This window comes from Emys orbicularis, chromosome 1, assembly GCF_028017835.1.
Source record: "Emys orbicularis isolate rEmyOrb1 chromosome 1, rEmyOrb1.hap1, whole genome shotgun sequence".
NCBI lineage: Eukaryota > Metazoa > Chordata > Testudines > Emydidae > Emys > Emys orbicularis.
The window spans coordinates 116,926,557-116,950,510 of NC_088683.1; the positions used below are offsets into that span (position 1 = coordinate 116,926,557).

General features: G+C 40.4%; 1 protein-coding gene across 1 annotated transcript in view; it reads left to right on the forward strand.

Annotated features, from left to right (window-relative positions):
- ERC1 (ELKS/RAB6-interacting/CAST family member 1) overlaps positions 1–23,954 on the forward strand; it is a 569,800-nt gene that overhangs the window by 167,524 nt on the left and 378,322 nt on the right. Inside the window, exon 8 of the mRNA XM_065406940.1 lies at positions 4,414–4,581. Coding sequence (XP_065263012.1) covers positions 4,414–4,581 — 168 coding nt within the window. The remainder of the gene's footprint in view (positions 1–4,413; positions 4,582–23,954) is intronic.

Sequence of the window (23,954 nt, forward strand, 5' to 3'; positions counted from 1 at the left end):
GATGTGAATAAACAAGTGGATCATTCTGCCAAGAACAGTGGTAGGGTGATAACTGTGTGTCTTGCCAGCCTTTGAGGATTTTTCCTGAAAGTGTTTTCTGTGGTTCTCTAAGGCAGGGACCTCACACAAAATAAACCAAGGAGTTCAATTTACTCCAAACCATAAGCCAATATAGAGTTCAAAGAGGTCAATCAATCAGAAGATGGAAGGTCTTCTGAGGAGGAACCTTTACTTACACAAATCCACTGAAGTGAAGTACTAAGTGGGGTGTCTCATTTGCTATATAACAACCATTTGGGGGTATGTGGCATTGCTTGTGAGGGAAATTTTTAGTTTTTCCTCAAGAATTAATGAAGGCTGTTAACCTGAGGATTAGAAGATTCTGAAACAACGTATTTGATCTGTTTATGCAGGCTGAACACTAGGAGCTAGTGAAAGTAGCAAAAACTGGCTTGTGAGATTCAAAAACAATCTTCAGCCACTTGGATACCCCTGTTAAATTTTTTCTTACAAAAATAACTACTTTATCTATGGTATTTATATGGTACACATCACACTGGTATTCATTCACAGTATATTTTGTCGTCTCCTCTCTCCCCCCCCCCCCCCCACACACCCGATAGTCTTACATAATGGATAAGAAATTAGGAATGTGATTTTAATGATGTGGAAGTGAGCAGGAAGACTCCAGGAGTACAGGCAGCCGGGACTGCACTGCTGACTTGAAGACCTGGGCTGCTTTTTCCTCACAGGGAAGCGCTCAGTGTTCCATATAATAGAGATCAGACAAAACAGTGAAGGGTTTTCTTTGAGAGTTATACTATAGATGCTGTGGCTTTGATGAGTGTTTCCAGTTAGGAGAAAGAAATTAAGGAAATTGGACTGACATACACACAGTCTAAAGCATCTAACTTTCTGTTTGTTTAATTTCTTTCCCCATTTGGAGTTTGTCCACGTTTTCTTTTTACTTCATGTCTCTGTCAGCCTGAGCTGTGCAGAAGGGGCAAGGGATTCAATAAGCACCCTACTTACTCACCGTGACTGATGCCCTGTAATGGATTCAGCTAATGGGAACCAAATCTGATACTGTCAAATAGGATTAGCAGCCAAGCTGGCTGGTTTGAACTCTGCCTGAATGCCAAGCGAATAAGGGTCAGTGGGTTTCTTTTGGTATCTTGAGCAGCCTGGTGTTGTCAGATTTCATATTCCACAATGGTCTTTGAGAGTGTTCTTTGCTCTATGGTGGCCTTTTTCTTCAGATTGAATTTATATTCAAAAGTCTGATTCCTTCTCCTGCCCTTTTTTTGTTTGTTTGCCTTGTATGCTCTGTCTAGTTTAATAGGTGGAGAAGAGAAGTAGAGGGAAAAACAGAGGCTTGTCAGTTTACAACTCTTTGTGGAGGCCATGGAAGTTCCCTAACTTATTTTTCCTTTGGGTGACACCATGGGAGGTCAAAGTGTGCTTTTATGGCCAAATTATGGCCCACAAAGTTCTGGAGTGTGGTCCTTTCCCCCCTTCATCTTCAGCATAAAGATATGTCCTGCAGAAAGATCCTCTTGTATTAAGGTGCTACATGGTATTGAGGTCCAAAGGACTTGCTGCCCATCTTCGACACTTGAGCTGCTGTTTAAACCAGAAACACTTTTGGAAATCTTCAGGTAACCATAAGATTGTTTCCCCTCTTTTCACATATTGATGTGCAGTAGTCAGAGATCCATGTTTATATTACCTCCAGGCTCAGCTAATACAGTGTAGTGTAACTGCAGATGATTGAACATGCAGCAACCCACTTAGTACTGTTACTTAGCATTTGTATCTCTGTATTTTTGAAATGGGGGAAATTTTTCTTAAAATTGTGAGAACCTCCACTACTGAGAAGAAAACATAATAATGGCATCTACATGGTGGTAAAATTCTGAAATATTAATATAAAATTATGATGTCAGATGAATGTCTGGTAAATATAGAAGGGATATGTCTAAAAAAGATGTGGTAAAAGAGAAATGTATATATTACTTATTACACAGTCAGCCTGTGGATTTACTGAAGAGAGTCACATACCGAAGATTGTGTCAAATCTCATATTATAGGGCAAAATGATTCCCATGTACAGTATTGCATTGCACAATGGTATATCTTATTGGAGGGATAAAATTGTTGCTGCTGTTCTGAAGTATTTGGTAATGGCCACCATCAGTGACCAGTGAAAAACAAATGTCCTGATCTACAATGGAAAATCCTGTCTTCTGCAGTTCTCATTTATTTATTTTTTAACTTTTTGGTTTTGTAAGAACTGGGTTTTTTAATTTCTTTTTAGGCAAGCGGTAGATATTCTGGTATATTCAAATTGTCTAGAACTTCAGAAATTTAAATTTTCAGTTATTTATTTTTCCCTACCTTGAACAAAATATTGCTTAAGCTACGGTTTTATGACCTACAGAGAGAGAGAGAGAGATCAGGTATTTTCAGTGAATATCTCAGGACATACATATAAAAGCCAATAATCACATGCCATGTGGGGTTAAAATCTGTGGTTATGTTTTGATGTTTAAATATTAAGGCTGTCGATTAATCGCAGTTAACTCATGCAGTTAACTCAAAAAAATTAATCGCGATTCATCACACTTTTAAACAATAGAATATCAATTGAAATTTATTAAATATTTTTGATGTTTTTCTACATTTTCAAATATATTGATTTCTATTACTACACAGAATACAAAGTGTACATTGCTCACTTTATATTATTTTTTATTACAAATATTTGCACTGTAAAAACGATAAAAGAAATAGTATTTTTCAGTTCACCTCATACAAGTACTGTAGTGCAATCTCTTTATCGTGGAAGTGTAACTTACAAATGTAGATTTTTTTTTTTTGTTACATACTGCACTCAAAAACAAAACAATGTAAAACTTTAGCGCCTACAAGCCCGCTCAGTCCTACTTCTTGTTCAGCCAATCGCTAAGACAAACAAGTTTGTTTACATTTATGAGAGATAATGCTGCCTGCTTCTTATTTACAATATCATCTGAAAGCGAGAACAGGCGTTCGCATGGGACTTTTGTAGCCAGCATTGCAAGGTATTTACGTGCCAGATATGCTAAGCATTCGTATGCCCCTTCATGCTTCAGCCACCATTCCAGAGCACATGCTTCCATGCTGATGATGCTCGTTTAAAAAAAAAATGCGTTAATTAAATTTGTGACTGAACTCCTTGGGGGGAGAACTGTATGTCTCCTGTTCTGTTTTACCCACATTCTACCATATATTTCATGTTATAGCAGTCTCAGATGATGACCCAGCACATGTTTGTTTAAGAACGCTTTCACGGCAGATTTGACAAAACACAAAGAAGGTACCAAAGAGAGATTTCTAAAGATAGCTACAGCACTCGACACAAGGTTTAAGAATCTGAAGTGCTGTCCAAAATCTGAGAGAGGGGAGGTGTGGAGCATGCTTTCAGAAGTCTTAAAAGAGCAACACTCTGATGCGGAAACTACAGAACCCGAACCACCAAAAAAAGAAAATCAACCTTCTGCTGGTGGCATCTGACTCAGATGATCAAAATGAACATGCGTCGGTCCGCTCTGCTTTTGATCGTTATCGAGAAGAACCCATCATCAGCATGGATGTATGTCCTCTGGAATGGTGGTTGAAGCATGAAGGGACATATGAATATTTAGTGCATCTGGCACATTGTAACTATCTACAATGCCGGCTACAACAGTGCCATTCAAACGTCTGATATCACTTTCAGGTGGCATTCTAAACAAGAAGCAGGCAGCATTATCTCCCGTAAATGTAAACAAACTTGTTTGTCTTAGCAATTGGCTGAACAAGAAGTAGGACTGAGTGGGCTTGTAGGTTCTAAAGTTTTACATTGTTTTATTTTTGAATGCAGTTATTTTTTTGTATATAATTCTACATTTGTATGTTCAACTTTCATGATAGATTGCACTACAGTACTTGTAATAGGTGAATTGAAAAATAACATTTATTTTTTACAGTGCAAATATTTGTAATCAGAAATAAATATAAAGTGAGCACTGTACACTTTGTATTCTGTTGTAATTGAAATCAATATATTTGAAAATGTAGAAAACATCCACAAATATTTAAATAAATGGTATCCTATTATTGTTTAACAGTGCAATTAATGACAGCCCTATTAAATATTGATGCTTATATAGGCATCAGGTCTCCAAGTAATCTTGGTTTGATAAATCGTTCTTGAATAGTAACCGTCTTTGCTGAGGCTGTTGGATTTCACAGTCTTAATGGGAGATTAGTTACCAGAATCTGTCTGGGGTTTTCCACCACTCATTTTATTGTGGAAGTGGTGTATGCCTTGTCTAATAACTCTTTCCTTTCCTATCTAACCAAGTCTTGTTTCTGCATGTGTAAACTCAGGTGGATGCACTACGATTACGTCTGGAGGAAAAAGAGACAATGCTGAATAAGAAGACAAAGCAGATCCAGGAGATAGCCGAGGAGAAAGGGACTCAGGCAGGAGAAATACATGACCTCAAGGACATGCTGGATGTAAAAGAACGCAAGGTCAACGTTCTTCAGAAGAAGGTAAGTTCGCAGATGTACAAGGTTCTTGTGTCCTCTGATATATCCTCAGTCCTGATACAAAATATCCAAGGTTGCCAAAACATCCCTTTGTTCCTTCGTTTACATTTTTGAGGTTAGTGGGTGAATTTGTTGATGTAATGGGAAGATTAAGCTCACGTTTATAATGAACAGTCAAAGTTTTGAAGGGAAATTAAAAAACAACCCAAAAGCAAAACAGAGAAAACACCAGTGTTAACCTTTCAGTGATCCTATATGTTGCTTCTGCTTCTACCTTACTGTTTGTAATGACTGAAGTATTTGTGTGGTGGACATGTTGCCTGAAAACTCATCCTTTCCAGCCCATTGCCTTAATGGCGGTGGGGAGGCGGAGGCTGTAGTTACTTTGGTAGTTCAAGAAATTGATTATGTGCCAGCCCAGCCAGTTTCTCTCACCTGGCCAACAGATTTTTATTTGCTTAAGCTATGAACCTTGAGGGCTCAAGACAATATTGAGTTCAGTAAGAGTTAACCTTGTACAAAAGGGGAAATTCAGGTGGAGTTTAAGCAATTTGACCAAGGTCACATAGTAAATCAGTACTATTTATTAATAGAATCCAGGAATCCTATCTCCCAGTCCCCTGTTCTAACATTTAGGCCACATACCTTTTACTATGGACTTGGCTTTTTACTAAAGACTTATTACTTTTTAGGGATGTAAACAAGTCTGATTTCAGTGGAGTTATACCAGGCATGGCTTTGACCCATGTGTTTAAATGAGCCCTAGTGCATCATACTCAATACTGGTTGAGCTCCCTGTCGTACTTTTTGACCGAGAAGCTTGGATATATAATAATTGTTCAAAATGTTGCTAGACCATATATAGAGGTTGTGATAAATGAAAGGGGTGGGGGTGGGGAGCTCCCTTTTATCGACACCCAGCCAGCCAGTTAGCTATAAAATCCCTGTTAGTAGCTGTTCTCTACTTGCTTTACCTGTAAAGGGTTAAAAAGTCCACAGGTAAAAGGAAGGGAGTGAGCACCTGACCAAGAGAGCCAATGGGAAGGCTAGAACTTTTTAAAATTGGGAAAAAACTTCCCCTTTGTCTGTCTGTCTGTTCTCCTGGAGAGCAGAGACAGGGCTGGAACTATGCATAAAAAGCTTTGGGCCAGGTATGAAAATCATCCGATGATACCTAGAAACTACTTATTTAAAACCCCAGATATGTAAATAGATCAGGAAATGTCTAGGAAGACGGGATTAGGTTTATCTTTTATTTATTTATGGCTTGTGGACTCCTCTGTGCTAACCCCAGGTGCTTTTGTTTTGCTTGTAACCTTTTAAACTGGACCTCAAGAAGCTATCTTGATGCTTAATCCTTGTAATTGTTTTTTTAAAACCTAGCAAAAAGCCTAAGTTCCAGATGTATTTTCCTTCTTTTTGTTTTTAATTTTTTTTACCTTTTTTAAGAACAGGATTGGATTTGTGTGTTCCTAAGAGGTTTGTGCACATGTTGTTTAATTAGATGGTGGCAACAGCTGATTTCATTTGTTTTCTTTCTCAGCTCTTCCCCGGAGCGGGGGTGAAAGGGCTTGAGGGTACCCCAGAGCAAGGAATTCCCAAGTGCGCCTCTTCTCAAAGGGGTTTTTGCACTTAGGTGGTGGCAGCATCTACCCATCCAAGGTCAGAGAAAAGCTGTAACCTTGGGAGTTTAATACAAGCTTGGAGTGGCCAGTATAAATTTTTAAAATCCTTGCGGACCCCCACCTTCTGCACTCGAAGTGCCAGAGTGGGGAATCACCTTGACAGAGGTTTATGAGGATTGCTTCAATCTTTAAGTTAATGGACTTGGTCCTCTAACGTGAATATCCTTATTTCCTGTACTATTTATAACATGTGGCAGATTTTTTAGCATTTCTTCTGAAGTTGAAATCCATTTTCTGTCTTCATTTATACAAGTCAGAATTCTGATTTTCCCAAGGATTGTTTGTCAGATCTTTTAATGAAAATTTGAATTGTCAGTTACAGAAAATGTGTACAGACTTTAATCTTTTTTGTTTCTATCTTCAGTCTATTCATTTTTTTTTTTTTTTTGCTGGCTTGATCTAGCCTCCCACCCCCACCCCCTCACTAGCATTTACAACTGGCAATCCTGACACAGTAGGATTTAATCTTTATCTTCTAGTTGGATACACAATGAATCAAAGGCCTTATGACTCTTGTCTAGTTTTAAACATCTCCTGATACAATGGCTGTTGCCAGTAAAGCTGTTAATATTTCATGTTTTCTTGGCTGGTGTGATGCTGGAATCTTGTTTTAGCTCTACCCATGTTATCTCAATATGGAACACAATAAGGTCCTCTGAAGGGAAACTGGCAGAAGAAAAAGTTTTCCCATTGTGCAGTGCTTCTAGATTTGCTTCTGTGGATATTAGGTGTCAGCAGCAGCATTTGTCCACTTCTGGTGGCAGTGAAGTGGAATTGATGACATGTTGGATGAACTTGGTTGAACTAGGTGTCGTACAAGCATGTATTGTTTGTTCAACTTTTATTAAATGCTTCTCCCTCCCAGCCATTCCATTCCCCCCAACCCCCACACCCCTACCTACCTCTCCCCCTGGAGATCAGAACAGGACCGAGTGCTTGTTTTGCAGCGGGGACTTGCATTAGCATCAGAAGTAGAGGAACAAAATCTTGGAAATATGGACATTTTCATTACAGAGAACTTCTTAGCTTGCACAGAAAAAACGATGACTGGGCAATATTTAAATTTGGAAGTAATACCTGGAAACTAAGGGTCTTAAAGTTGAAAGAATCTGATTATTATTATAAGTAGTAGCAGTAGCAATACTGTAGCACCAAGGAGACCTGGTTATGGACCAGGATCCTATTGTGCTAGGCACTGTTTATGTAAAAAATCCTTTAAGCAAAGTGACATGCTGTCTGTTAAAATTAAGAAATACCATCTCTAGCAGTAAAGTTGTCATAGCCAAGATGTTTTGGGGTAAATTATGCTCTTAAAGAATGATACTGTCAAGCATCTGTGGCCCAAAATTTGATCTGTTTTAAAACTGTTGAACAAAATCCTGTGATTCTAAATAATTATTCTAGGTATTTGATCTTTTGTTCAGATAACTAAAGAAATAGTTGTTTTGGGGATTCATAAAAATCTTTACTGTACTCTACCTACTCTCTTTGCAGCAAAAGCTATCTAAAGCACTCCTTCTGAAGTTGTTGGATTCATGCCTGGACTGGTTGGCATAGGCAAATGTGTGGTGTGTTCTGTGCACTGCTAAGAGCACGGTTGAGGCTGGTATATAAAAGAGGTAAACAAGAAACTATACCTTCCAGTAATTCGAAAGAGGGATAGTGATGTTTACTAACTGGCTAATGATAAAATCAAAAAGAGAAGATTAATTTTAATTCAGCACTTTTAAGAGAGCTATAAATAATGCAGAATTTAAATAAATGAAAAAGTCCATTGGCATCACCACTTCTGTTAAGTTGATACGCAACAAAATGTGATGTCTTGGATCTTATTAGGCAAACCTCATCTAGCTCACATTTCAAGTACTAGAATTGCTCCACTTTGGAGTTCTTACAATTACGATATTTTTAAGACAGCACATTTATTTAATGCAATGTGAGGAGATCATATAAAATGTAAGGAATATGGAGCCTGGGAAAGTGATGCACATCTCTCTCTCCCTCTGTCTCACTGGCAGAAAATTAGTTTAACCGAACAGTCAGTACCTTTGGAGGAGTCTTGTGTTTTCCTTTTCAATGAAAATAAATCTAGCAGAAAAGCTTATACATTATGTTGGTTAGGGTCCATAGAAGGAGAGAACGATGTGGAGAGGACGGGCAGGGTATCACTAGCATTCACTCATCGTTCATTATCATCCTCCTTGCTACATAGGTCTTGGAAGGTAGTTGGGATAGGTAGGGAATAGAAAATTTTCAATACCAGATAATCAAAGCAGTTTGAAAGAACCACCTCTGAGACTACAGACACGTGGCTATTACTGTGAGACTGTAAAGTATAGTAACATGACAAACCTGTGCTTTTGAGTGAAGGTTGTGTTTCGTGTCTTAGGGAGTTTATACCACGCTCTGCAGCAGTTTGTTGTGCAAAGTAGCTGCCACATGACAAAATGTAAGTGCCTTTTCTGAACATGGCAGTTTTTTGAGGCAACTCCCCAGAGAGAATCTGATATTAATGGACCAACAATTAATGGACCACAGTTTATGAACCAGAGGCCTAAACATTTATCAACTGGATGCTAAAACTGAAGGTGTATAAAGAACTTCCCCCAAAGCCAGTTGTATTATACTTATCTAAGTCTATTAAGAATAAGTATTAAGGATAATAATAGTTTTAGAATCATCGAATCATAGAATATCAGGGTTGGAAGGGACCTCAGGAGGTCATCTAGTCCAACCCCCTGCTCAAAGCAGGACCAATTCCCAACTAAATCATCCCAGCCAGGGCTTTGTCAAGCCTGACCTTAAAAACCTCTAAGGAAGGAGATCCCATCACCTCCCTAGGTAACCCATTCCAGTGCTTCACCACCCTCCTAGTGAAAAAGTTTTTCCTAATATCCAACCTAAACCGCCCCCACTGCAACTTGAGACCATTACTCCTTGTTCTGTCATCTGCCACCACTGAGAACAGTCTAGATCCTCTTTGGAACCCCCTTTCAGGTAGTTGAAAGCAGCTATCAAATCTCCCCTCATTTTTCTCTTCTGCAGACTAAACCAATCCCAGTTCCCTCAGCCTCTCCTCATAAGTCATGTGCTCCAGCCCCCTAATCATTTTTGTTGCCCTCCGTTGGACTCTTTCCAATTTTTCCACATCCTCCTTGTAGTGTGGGGCCCAAAACTGGATACAGTACTCCAGATGAGGCCTCACCAATGTTGAATAGAGGGGAATGATCACGTCCCTCGATCTGCTGGCAAGGCCCCTACTTATACAGCCCAAAATGCCGTTAGCCTTCTTGGCAACAATGGCACACTGTGGACTCATATCCAGCTTCTCGTCCACTGTAACCCCTAGGTCCTTTTCTGCGGAACTGCTGCCTAGCCATTTGGTCCCTACTCTGTAACAGTGAATGGGATTCTTCCGTCCTAAATGCAGGACTCTGCACTTGTACTTGTTGAACCTCATCAGGTTGGTTTTGGCCCAATCCTCTAATTTGTCTAGGTTCCTCTGTATCCTATCCCTATTCTCCAGCGTATCTACCACTCCTCCCAGTTTAGTGTCATCTGCAAACTTGCTGAGAGTGCAGTCCACGCCATCCTCCAGATCATTAATGAAGATATTGAACAAAACCGACCCTTGGGCACTCCGCTTGATACCGGCTGCCAGAAGGAACTGAGAGGGTGTGGGGCTGGCGATGCCCCTTATACCGGTGCATAAATGTGGGGCTCCAGGGGGAGCTAGGGCTGGCCCTACAGATAGTGAACTTGAGGGGGGAAATCTCCAGCAACTTTGCACATGGGCGCACACACACCTTAGCATAGAATGGACATGAGCAACACCTCTCAAAGAACAACAGTTACGAAAGGTAGGTAACCATTTTATTTTTGCCTTCTTCATTGATCTCTCGTCCACCGCAGGCTGAGCCTCTGTATCGGAGGAGGAAGAAGAGCAGGAGAACATTCCACCGCCACTCCACTTTTTCTCTTCCTTTCCTGATGAGGCTATCTTGCCTCCATCTCCTACTGCAGCTGACGACTTTAGACACTTTCAGGAGTCATTTTGCAGGATTGCAGACACTTTTCAGGTCCCTTTAGAGGGGGTGAAGAACTAACAACTTAAGCTGCTCAACATCTTGCATATGTCGTCATCTTCTAAAGTAGCCCTCCTTATCAACAAGGCCCTACTTGATCCTGCAAAAATACTCTGGCAGACCCCCACGTCCATTCCACCAACTTACAAGCAGGTGGGAAAAAATATGTTCCTGCAAAGGACTTGGCATTTCTTTTTACTCACCCCACCCCGAATTCTATAGTTGTCAATGCTGTGCAGGAAAAAGGACATCAATATTAATCTCATCAATACCCACTGTGATAGAGACTGGAAACGACTTGACCTGTTCGGATGCAAAGTTTATTCGTCTGCAACTCTCCAGTTATGCATTTCCAACTACAGGGCTCTAATGGCTAAATATAATTATGTCAACTATTCAAAAATACAAGAACTCTGCCAGGACCTACCTGATGAAAGCCTGTACATCTCTGGAAACCTTTTTGGACTCTGTGGACATGGCTGCCCGTTCCATCGCAACTGCCGTTGCTATAAGGCGGGCGTCATGGCTCCACCTCTCGGGCTTTCCTAAAGAGTTGCAAACTACAGTAGAGGATCTATCCTTGGAAGTTCCCAAATTATTTGCGGAGCATATGGATGACTCCCTATGCTCCCTTAAAGACTCCCGAGCTACTGTACGCTGTCTTGGCATTTACACACCAGCGCTGAAAAGACGCCCGGGAAGTATCTTCCCCTGCGATCCTGACCACTGCAGTACACCCCTCAGCAGCCTTATGACACTGAGCACTGATGATAAAAGCCGCCTGCCATATGCAGACAGACCGCTCCTCAAGGGGATACTTCACATGCACCTCCAGCCAAGCAACAATTTTGAAGGTGTGGTTGAGGCCCGGAGAAGCCTCCCCATGTTCCAGTCATACCAACCATCTTTGACATCTCACCAGTTTGGCAAATGCTTAGCCCTCTTCCTTCCATCATGGAGGCTAATCACCTGAGACAGGTGGGTCCTCAAGATCATCAGGGAAGGTGATCCCTTTCCTATCCATCCCTTTCCTATCCATTCTACCCCACCACCCTCCCTCCCCGTCCCTCTTCAGGGACCTTTCTCACGAACCCATTCTGCAACTGTGAGAAATAGAACTTGTCCCTTCTCAACACAGAGGACACGGTTTCTACTTGCTTTATTTTCTGATCCAGAAGAAATCGGGTGGGTGGTGGCCTATCCTGGACCTTTGAAACCTTAACAAGTTCATCAAACTGCAACCCTTCAAGATGGTTACCCTCTCCACCATTATCCCAGCACTGGAACAGGGGGACTAGTTCTCGGCCTTCGACCTCAAAGGTGTTTATTTCCTTATTACTATACCCCCTGACCACTATAGTACAAGGCACTGCCTTTCGGACTGTCAATGGCCCCTCATGTTCTTGAAGGTCTTGTGGTAGTCGTTGCCTACCTCTGCAAGCAGGGCATCACCATCTTTTTGTACTTGGACAACTGTCTCCTCAAAGTCCTGTCTGAAACCGCTGCTCTTCACACCTTCCGGGTGGCAATGAACCTCTTCATGGAGCTAGGCCTTTGTGTGAACTTGGAGAAATCTACTTTAATGCCAGTGCAACACCTGGAGTTCATCGGGGCACAGTTAGACGCCATATAGGCCAAAGCCTTCCTTCTACCTCACAGATTTTTGGCTATTGTCGACCTTATATCCAAGGTAAAAGCCTGACCCCAGATCTCCACCAGAACGTATCTCCCAGCTACTCGGCCACATGGCAGCAGCCACATTAGTGGTAAAGCACACACAGCTACACATGTGATGCCTTCAAGTGTGGCAACATACAGTATATGTCCCTCACAGGCACAGCCTGCACAAACGCATATCCAAGCCAATGAGAGTAAAGGACTCACTACTCTGGTTGACACAGCCCAACAACATCTGTATTGGCATTCCTTTCCTGTAACTGTCACCTACCATGATTCTAACCACTGATGCCTCCTTCATCAGTTGGGGAGCGCACCTTCACACTCAAATGGTGCAGGGCAGATGGTCCTTAACTGAATCTACCCTACATATCAACCTCCTAGCGCTGTGAGTGATCCGCAGTGCCTGCCGACACTTTCTCCCACTGATCGCACATTGCCGCATCAGGGTCATGACGGACAATGTGACCTGCATGTTTTACACAAACAGGCAAGGTGGAGTGAGGTCCCACTTGTTCTGCTTGGAGACACTGAAATTATGGAACTGTACAAATGCAACACTTATATTCTGTTTATTAACATGGGGAGGGACTGTTGTTTAGTAATTAGGCAGAGTGTCTGTGACTTGGATCTGAGTTCTGCTCTCACTCAGCTTTGCCACTACTCCTTATGTTAACTTGAAAAAGTTACTTTAACAACCTGTAATACACATTTAATGTACTTGCCTATCTCCCAGGATGTGTTGAGGCCTAATGTTTGAAAAGTGCTTTGAGGTTCTCGTGAAAAGTGCTACAGAAGTAATAAGTTGTATATATTCACATATTTTTGTTCTGTACGGGAAACAAGGATTTATGGCTGCTTTAGCAGTAGTAGTGCAAGGAATGCCAGGAGATGGGAGTCCTGGTGCCACAGGTGAAGAACACAGAGTGCACCATCATCACTCCGAGAACCAGAACGAAGCTGGAGAGGACCCTGAAGGATGCCATCTGCTGCCAATACGTGGAAAACCTGAAACGGAAGTCGGACCAGGGCAAGGCCTTTGAGGTGACATGCAAGTGGGACACCAGCAACCACTTCCTCCCTGGGGGCAGTTTCACCCGATTTTGCCAGCTGGAGGTTCATGCGCCGGGCCCGGCTCAACTGCGTCCCACTGAACGGAGCCGTCTGCCACTGGAATCGGGAAAGTGACGCAGGAAGTGCGGCTATGCCAACAAGACACTACCCCACGCCTTGTGTAGCTGCAAGCCCCATTCCAGAGCCTGGCAGCTGCAGCACAACGCCATCCAAGATCGCCTGGTCAGAGCCATCCAACGACCTATGGGGAAGGTAGCTGTGAACTCTGCCATCACCAGAACCGACAGCCAACTGCGACTGGACATCGTCATCACCAACGAGGACCGGAAGAAGATCATCATGGTGGACGTCACAGTGCCCTTCGAGAACAGGACCCTGGCTTTCCACGATGCCTGATCTTGAAAGCTGGAGAAATACGCCCCTCTTGCTGACGCCCTGAGGGCTAGGGGCTACGAGGTCCAAACTCACGCACTGATCGTCAGAGCCCTGGGCGCATGGGACCCCGGTAACAAACGAGTGCTGAGAGAATGTGGAGTTGGTCAACGCTACACTTGGCTGATGTGGCAACTCATGGTGTCGGATGCCATCAGGTGGTTGAGGGACATCTACATAGAACACATCACCTGACATCGGCAATATCAGGAGGAAGCGCAGTCAGGAAAGTAACTCAAATACTTTCCTGATGGACTGTTGTTGTTTTTTTTCTCTAAATGGATAACCTATCCTAAATTCTCAGTTATTGAGGCACAGTCTTCACTCACTGATATATTTTGCTTTCCGCCAGCAACTCTCTGTATAACTTTTTTCATGAGTAATGTATTCGAATGCATGGATGCTAAATATCTAAACTGTATTCTTAAATTCATTCACCTAAATTTGGGTTCTTGCTGATTATGCACTATATGTATCTTTTATGACTTTAAAAACAAACTTTGTATTTGTGGATAATCTAAGCACTATACCTAGATGTACAGACCCTCGTTTCTCAACCTATGTATTATATAATTTTTTTAACATTAGCTTTAGTAACATTTTTATTTTCCCCTCTTATTTTGTAGGTACTCAGTTTTTAACTATTTACTTTGCAACTAATTTTCAGTAGACACTGCAGTGATGATTTGGGTGGTACAGTGCTTGGTGTAAAATGGAAAATAGATTTTCAAACTACAGAAATAACGTAATGTATATATGTTCCCAAATTCCTTCCAAGCAGAGACTACTAGTGAAGTTGGTTGTAGTTTTCTTTCGGTTTCCTGACACTGTGCTCTGAAGTGACCCCACAGTATTAGTGATAGCTGATAGTTAACATAGCATGTGTATTCTAGAGTTCAATATTTACAGTGTACTTGTGTATCTCCTCCCTTCCCCCTTGTATTTTTTTATGCCTAGGGCATGAAACAGGACAATAGCAGCTGGCTGTGCAGGGCTTACAATGGGATTAGTAAAGTTCCCCTCCTCCCTCAGGCACTCCCCTGTGGTTTAATATGGTTTTATGTTACAGTACATTTCTTATCTTTGTAATAAATCACTGACTTAGAAAATGTAATTGAGTGTTTGAATCTGAGCCTCATTTAGAATCTGTGTTAAAATTGTACTGCTTCCTGCTTGACTGATTCTAAATGATGATGTAGATGAAAGTTTAATTTGTCATTAGCGTTCCCTTTGTATTCAGGCCCAAATCCTCTGTGCTTTCATTCTATGCCTTCTTGATATCCTCCGTCTATCCTGTATCTGGGTTCTTTCTTTGCTTGCCAAACTCCTCTTTTATCTGTAGTACTCCTTTTGGTGAGCTAAAACTTTCCTGCTCTCAGCCTATTCTTAGTGCTCCCTGTACCATAATGAGTTGGTGGGGTGAAGTGCCATGCTACATGCATATCTGAGCTGAATTATTATAGCAGTTACTTATTTATAGGGCAGTATTCATCCTCTAAATGGTGAGTGACATCAAAGGCAATGTAGGAAAAGAGCACTGCCATTCCTGTCTCTACACAGGACCAAATTTGATGTGGAATGTAGGGTATTTCCCTGACAATAACAAACATTGGAACTCTTTTCTTTGTGTTTCTCCAAGTGAACAAGCTCAATTCACAGGTTAGTGTTTTTTTCACTTCACACATTTAAAAATGAAATAGCATAAATTTTATAATGCTAGTCCTTGATCATCTTCTGAGCACCCTAGTCTCACCCTGCTCCGTGCAGAATGATGAACAAAAGGGCTGAGCTGCTTTTTCCAGTTCCAGAATTCTCTCTTCCCAGTTAATTTGGCTTCCACAAAATAGGGGTAATATCCACCATGAGGTGATTCTGGCTTAACCTAGTTTCTCAAACTGGGAAAGGCCAAGAAAAAGACAAGTAATGTGCCTTTTGTGGCAAAGCTCTGCATCCTGTGATTTCTATGTTTCTGTGCATCACACATGAAGCCTCCACACCCGTATAGTGTTTTCAGAGGCTTAGTGAGGTACAGTCATACATTTATCAAGGACCTGAGGGCCAGATAGACTGAGCTAATGTGAAATCAGATTTTCTTAAGGAATTTTATCCCTTCTGTCTCATACACCTCTCATATTTGCAAATGCTCCATCCCATCCAGATTTAAAATAAAAACACAGAGGAAAAAATAGCCCCATTACCACATCGTACAAGTTGACAATCTGCTAGACCACTTTACACAGGTACTGATTAAGAAGGAAAAGAGAGTGTCCTTTGTTACTGATTCTCTAAAATAACATTTAAATAACACCAAACTCGTATGAAATGACAGTGCACATGCATGTTTATTCACGAGATCACCTCCTTTCAGGATATATTGATCTTGGTGGAAATATTGTTCCTCATTATCTTGTTGTGCTGCAGTGGTAGAATGTGGTTTTTCTGCTTTAAGCTTAGCCAAAACAAGCCCATACACACACATTAGCAAAGTACCTTCCAGAGCTTGACTCAGATATGGTTGAATGCCCCAAGTGAAACTACTTTCTAGCTCTATCATGCCATTTCCTACTGGCTTTAATGGGTGCCAGGAACATAACATTCAAAGACACAGTCACAATTAGCACTCAATAGCATCAGCAGGCAGCACTAATGGAGGACTAGTCTAGTGCTATTCAGTGTGACTAGATCTGGATTTCAAGCCAAATGGATATTAATGAAAATTATCGTTTTAAGTATTATCATTTATAATAACATATAAAATAAATTATTGCAATGGGCTCAGTGCTGATTCTCAGTATCTGGGAATTTAATTTCTACAAAGTAAGGCAAACCTGAACTTATAAGTAGGGCTGTTGATTAATCACAGTTAACTCACGCGATTAACTCAAAAAAATTAATCACAATTTATTGCACTGTTAATAAATTTCAATTGGTATTCTATTGTTTAATATTTTTGGATGCTTTTCTACATTTTCAAATATATTGATTTGAGTTACAACACAATACAAAGTGTAGAATGCTCACTTTACACTATTTTTTATTACAAATATTTGCACTGTAAAAATGATAAAGAAAGTGTTTTTCAATTAATTTCATACAAGTACCATAATGCAATATCTTTATCAAGAAAGTGCAACTTACAAATGTAGAATTTTTTGTTACATAATTGCACTCAAAGAAAAACCTAATGTAAAACTTTAGAGCCCACAAGCCCATTCAGTCCTACTTCTTGTTCAGCCAATCATTAAGACAAACAAGTTTGTTTACATTTACGGGACATAATGCTGCCTGCTTCTTATTTACAATGTTACCTGAAAATGAGAAGAGACATTTACATGGCACTTTTGTAGGTGGCATTGCAAGGAATTTATGTCCCAGTTGTGCTAAACATTCGTATGCCCCTTCATGCTTCGGCCATGATTCCAGAGGACATGCTTCCATGCCTATGACGCTCGTTAAAAAAAATACGTTAATTAAATTTGTGTTTGCACTCCTTGGGGGAGAATTGTATGTCTCCTGCTCTGTTTTACCCACATTCTCCCATATATTTCATGTTATAGCAGTCTCGGATGATGACCCAGCACATGTTGTTTGTTTTAAGAACACTTTCACTTCAGATTTGACAAAACGCAAAGAAGGTACCAATGTGAGATTTCTAAAGATAGCTACAGCACTCGACACAAGATTTAAGAATCTGAAGTGCCTTCCAAAATCTGAGAGGGACGAGGTCTGGAGTATGCTTTCAGAAGTCTTAAAAGAACAACACTCCGATGCGGAAACTACAGAACCCAAACCACCAAAAAAGAAAATCAACCTTCTGCTGGTGGCCTCTGACTCAGATGATGAAAATGAATATGCATTGCTCCGCTCTGCTTTTGATCGTTATCGAGCAGAACCAGTCATCGGCATGGATGCATGTCCTCTGGAAGCGTGGTTGTAGCATGAAGGGACATATGAATCTTTAGAGAATCTGGCACATAAATATCTTGCGATGCCGGCTACAACTGTACCTACAAACACCTGTTGTCACTTTCAGGTAACACTGTAAACAAGAAGCGGACAGCATTATCTCCTGCAAATGTGAACAAACTTGTTTGTCTGAGCGATTGGCTGAACAAGAAGTAGGACTGAGTGGACATGCAGGCTCTAAAATTTTACATTGTTTTATTTTTGTGTGCACTTATTTTTTTGTACATAATTCTACATTTGTAAGTTCAACTTTCATGATAGAGATTGCACTACATTATTTGTATTGGGTGAATTGAAAAATACTATTTCTTTTTTTTACTGTGCAAATATTTGTAATAAAAATCATAATAAGTGAGCACTGTACTTTTTGTATTCTATGTGGTAATTGAAATCAATATATTTGAAAATGTAGAAAACATCCAAAAATATTTAAATAAATGGTATTCTCTTATTGTTTAACAGTGCGATTAATCACGATTAATTTTTTTCATCGCTTGACAGCTCTACTTATAAGGTTAGTAATATACAAGAAAACAAAAATGAGAAATCGTGGTACAATTTACCAATCAACAGAATGCAGAGAGATGAGTTTAGATAGTTAAAGCTGCAACATTTTATTTTAATTTATTTGAGAGAAGAGCCTCAGCACAGAAATTGGGACAGCTATATTTTCTTGTCAGACAACCGAATTTGAAGTCTTATCTGCCTCTGGACAAGTTAGGAAACCCCCGTCCCCTCACCCCAGTCTAGTAAATTGTTCTCATGGTATGAAAACAAGAAGTTTAAAGATTAAAAAATCTGAAACTGAGAATATTTTTGTTCACACATTGCACAATCAACCTGAGAAGTGAACTGCCAAAAATTATTGATGAGGCAGAGAACTTAATAAGATTCAGCATTAGATACCATAGGTTAAACATTCAAATTCAAACCTTCATGTTTCAGGAGATAAGCCATCCATTAACTTCTTGTGGTTTGAAAGAAACACCCCACCTCTTCCCCTCATGTTTTACATGTTTTACCTTCCTCTGAAGCTTCTGGTATTGACCACTGTCCGAGACAAATACTGCTCTAGATATAGATAGATCATTGGTCTGACCTGGTATGGCAGTTCTCAAGTCTTATGATTGAACCATGTCAGAATAGTTTTTTTTAATCCAATTTCTTTCTTTCTAGGTATTTAACTCATTCCTAATTTGTATGTATTCTAAGCAAATGCTATGAAGTACTGTGGCAATACTCAAGGAAATCTAGATTGGTGCCCCCCCCCCCAAATCCTGAAGTTGTCAGATCAGAATGCAATTCCCAGTTTTGAGATCTCACTTCTTTTGTTAGTGGTGGTTTGGAGTACTCCAAAGGCTATTTAGATCCTTCTGAGGAAGAAATGCTTCTCAGTATCCCAAAACTGACACCTCTGACTGATGGGACCTTGTTAAAAAAGGTTTTGAAGGAGACACTAGTTGGTGGGATAGAAGGATTGTGGTTGTGATGATAAAACTCTGAGAATTTGGTTTTAAAATCCAGCAATGAGATCCTCTGGGGACAGAAATGCAGTGCTCCACAGAGTGGAGAGGGTAGTACTTTTTAAATTCTAATTTCACTTTGAAGTGGGAGATAACACAATGGAGAAAAGATTCTTGACTATTCTGAAGATACCATAATTGCAATCCAGTTGTTTCAGTGCTTGTGACGGGTCTTAGTGGGTCTGTTTGACTCGTCGTTACACATTATTAAAAGTGGTAAGTATGCAGAGGAAAGTAGGGTATGAAGTAAACAAAGAGGAAAAAAGTTCTTTAAAGAGGATTTGTAAACTTAAATGAACTGTTTTTAAATTTGACATGAATATGTTTGCAAAATATCCTCACCTGTGAAAAGATGTAGAGTGGAGAATGGCATTTTGGATCCATGCCAGCTGTCTGTTAGCTGCAGCACCAAAGGCACGAAATAATTAATCATCTGAAGAGGTCATTAAATCAAACTCTGATGTAGCAGCGTCTCTTCTTCCTCCTTCTTTCTCACTTTTCAAGTTGTGAGGGTCAGTCTTGTAGAACAGATACCAAGGTGAGGTTAGCTTCAAGAACCAGACCTGTATTGTATACTTAACTATATCATTTGTCAGTAATTGCTAGCCTTCTTGTTTATGCTCCTTTTCCTTGGTCTGTGAACTTTTTTTTTATACAATAACAGCTACATACATGTCTGAGTATGTTTTTCTGTAGAGAGTTCAATCAGAAATTCTTGGCCAGTGAATGACCTATAAGCTGTGTAGCTAAAATGCCTTACTTGTAAACTGAAATATTTTAGAACTTCATGCTAGTTTCATGGCAGTTTCTGTATACAGTAACTGCTCACTTAAAGTCGTCCCGGTTAACGTTGTTTCGTTGTTACATTGCTGATCAATTAGGGAACATGCTCGTTTAAAGTTGTGCAGTGCTCCCTTCTAACGTCGTTTGGCAGCCGCCAGCTTTGTCCACTGCTTGCAGGAAGAGCAGCCCGTTGCAGCTAGCTGGTGGGGGCTTGTAACAGGGTGGACCGGCAGCCCCCCATCAGCTCCCCGCTCCCCTAAGTTCCCTGTGCTACAGCCGCCCAGCAGGCTAGCAATTGCAGGCTATCAATCTGCAGTTCAGCTGTCCCTCTCTCCCCCCACTGCCATGTGCTGCTCCTGCCCTCTGCCTTGGAGACTCCTGCTTACTGTGCAGGGGGGAAAGAAAGGGGGGGGGGCAATGTCAGGGTGTCCCCCTCCCCCTACTCATGCACCCCACTTACCCCTTCTACATATAGAGCAGGGAGGGGACACGGACAGAGAGAGAGAGAGCGCTTGGGGCAGCAGCTGCTGTCTCAACTTCCTGATCCACTTAAAAAGACAATGCACTTAAGAGTGGGTCAGCTTACTTAAAGGGGCAGTGTGCATCTCTCTCTCTCTCTCTTTCTCTCTCTCTCTCTCTCTCCCGCACACAAGGTGTGTGTCTGTCCCTGGCTGCTATGTTTTTCCCCTGCCTTGTGTGAGAGGCTACATTAACAACAATGTGTTAACCCTTAGGGGCTCAGCCAAGTGCTAGTGCATCATTTAGCAGTAAGGCATTCCCTGGGAAATAGCCCACCCTCTAACTTCACCACCTCAACCAAGCGTCACAATCATCATAGCTGTGAACAGTATTAAATTGTTTAAAACGTATACTGTGTGTATATCTATATAATATATAGTTTTTTGTCTGATGAAAAAAATTTCCCTGGAATCTAACCCCCCCTATTTACATTAATTATTATGGGGAAATTGGATTCACTTAACATCGTTTCACTTAGTTGCATTTTTCAGGAACATAACTACAACGTTAAGCGAGGAGTTACTGTATATGGGATCATAAGAGTAAGAGTGAAAAGGACACATTCATACCCATGAAAAAGCAAGAACAGATCCTCTTTCTGGTGCTATCAATATTTTTTGGAAACTAATTTTTATCTTCGACAAAGGGCCAAGCAGCAGCTGGGTATGCATTGTGTGTGGTGTATTGTTGCATTGTGAAGCTTCCCCATCTCAAACCCCTTTCCCCCTCAAACATCACCCTAGACCTTTTTTTGATTTCAAAAAGTTGTATACGCCAAACTTGATAGAAGCATTACTAGCATCTTGCTATGCTGGGTTTGTCAATGTCAAGGTAGTTCCAAAGTTCTCTGGAGAGATCCAGCATTCCCTACCTAATACCTCAAAGGTGGTGGAATTCCAGGATGATAGCAACATCTTGAGACCATATTCTCTTTTAACCTGTAGAGGGAGTCTTGAGTAATGATTTTAATAAGACACGGGTGCTTACTAGAATAGCAGTCAATTTTTTAAATATAGTACTTTGGCTGTCTTAAGTGCCTTTACATGATGCTGCTTTGGTTGGGGTTTTCTTGTAGGTTTATTTACTTTCTTTTGGACTTTCTGTTTTAAAACAAAATTCAAACGAGTCTTTGGTAATGAACACCTTTAAAATAAAGTGGGTGTGGTGGTAGAAGGAGAAGAGCTCACTTCCAAGGGGAAAAAATAGGTAAAATTAAAATACAATATCCTGGCCCTAGATAGAATAATTGAGATGAATTGAACAAGCTTATCATTTTGTTTGTGACCTACACTGAATAATTGACCACTACTATCTAGAGCAGTTGACCTGGCCTGAGGGATTTGGAATGAGGGAAAGGAAAGATCAGGTATCTTCCATTTAATGGTATTTTCCATTTTAGTGCCTCAAATCCCAAAGGATCCCAGATTGGTTTGCAAAGTTAACTGATAGACAAAAGTAATCCCTGTATACATCATGGAAGTGGAGTTATCCCTGTGGCATAATTTGGCAACTCTTTAATGGCACTCAGCACCAGCAGATTGTATGCAAAGTAAAGAAGCTTATTGAGTTTATTAAATCCAACTGAATCTTGCCATATAATCTAAACACTGTTTACCAAATTGTGGGTGGGGGAGGGGGAATTGCATAAAACCACCCAAAATTGAAAAAGTATTAAAAATCATACTGCTTCAACAAGAGGATGTAAATTCCAGGGCCCTACAGTAAGTGTGTGTTTCTTCCTATGAAGGTACTTATACCACTGTAATCCTCCTATACCCTGAGATGTATAGGGTGTCCACCATTTCTGCCTTTTTTTTTTTTTTTGGTCTTGTGCTGGTCTGTTCGGGCATCAGATTGTCATGCTGATGGATCTGGCTTCTTTCTTTTTTGTTCTCCATAATATTTCTCTACCTTACCCCTCTTTCCAGGTGGTATTCATATTATCACTTGCTGTGGAAGTCATGTTGGTGGCCTCTTTAAAGCATGTTATAAATAGGTCCATTGTTGTCTCCTTACCATATTTGATGCTTTAAATTGGTTTGTTCTACTTATAATTTCTGATGTTGCAAGAAATTCTTTCCAGTGGATTCTGGATATCTTCCACAGACATTTACTTTGGAATGAGTTGATCTTCTTATCAATTTCTGTTGTAGATTTCCATGACTTTGCTCCATAAAGGAGGACAGATATGATTCTGTTTGGCTCTGGCACAAAAATATGAATTTTTAATCATGCTACTTTTCCAAATCCTTTCAAGTTTATGGAAATTGCTGCTTTTGATATTTGTTGCTTGACATTTAGCATGGTGGCACCATCATTGCACATCTCACTCCCTAGATAGGTAAAAATGACATACCACTCAAAGGTTACCTTGGGACAGTGTTAGCCATATATTTTGTCTTCCCCTTGTTGATGAACAAACCAACTTGTTTTGCTCATCTGCAAAAAACTGAGTCTTCCTTCCAGTAAGGGATGTGTTGAACTAAGCAGGACAAATGTTGTCAGCAAAAGCAAGGTCATCCAATTGTGCTTTATCATTGTCCATAAAATTTCTCAATGCAATGTACAGAGATAAAATCAGTTCCCTTCTCATACTTACTTTACTCACCCTGTTTATACACCCAAGGATTGCATCAGCCCTTTTTGCTTCAGGAAAAGTGCTTGTTGAGTTTCCTGTCCATTATGACCCCTAAATCCTTTTCATAGTCACTGTTTTCCAGTATACAGTCCTCTATTCTGTAGATATAACTTCCATTCCTTACTCCTAGATACAAAACTTTGCCTTTGGCTGTATTAAAATGCATCTTCTTTGAATGGGCCCAGGTTTCCAAGTGCTCCAAGTGGCTCTGTATGACTGACTGCCACTTTCCTCATCATTATTTACCACTCCACCAATATGTGTAAGCTATAAATTTTATCACCAGTGATTTTATATTTATTTCCAGATCATGGATGAAAATGTTGAATAGCATCAGGCCTAAAAGCAATCCCTATGGAACCTCACTAGAAACACCCTCATTCAATGATTCCCCATTGACAGCTACTTCTTGAGATCTACCCGTTAAGTTATTAATACACTTCTTGTGTGCTCTATTGATATTTTATAGTGCTGATTTTTAAATGAAAAAGTCATGTGGTATTAAGTCAAACATCATACCAAAGTCTAAATATATTACATCTATGCAGTTATCTTTGTCAACCAACTTGTAATCTAATTTTTTTTTAATTAAATCTGGTTTCTTTTAACAAGACTGATTTTCCATAAAACCATGTTGACTGTAATGAATTATATTTCTGTCCTTCAATTCTTTATTGATTGAATCCCTTATTAGCTTTTCTGTTGTTATGCCTATGCTTGATGTCAGGATAACTGATTTATAGTTACCTGGGTTATCACACTTGTCCTTTTTGAATACTGGCACATTAGCTCTCCTCCAGTCTTCTTGAATGTTCTCGGTATTCCATGATTTATTAAAAATTAACATCAGTGAGCCAGAGACTCCTCAACCAACTCTTTTAGGACTCTTGGGTGCAAGTTGTCCAGGCCTGCTGATTCAAAAATGTTTAGCCCTGGCAGATGATGACGATTAACATCCTGCTAAGTTGTTAATGGATTGCGAAGTACTTCTTTA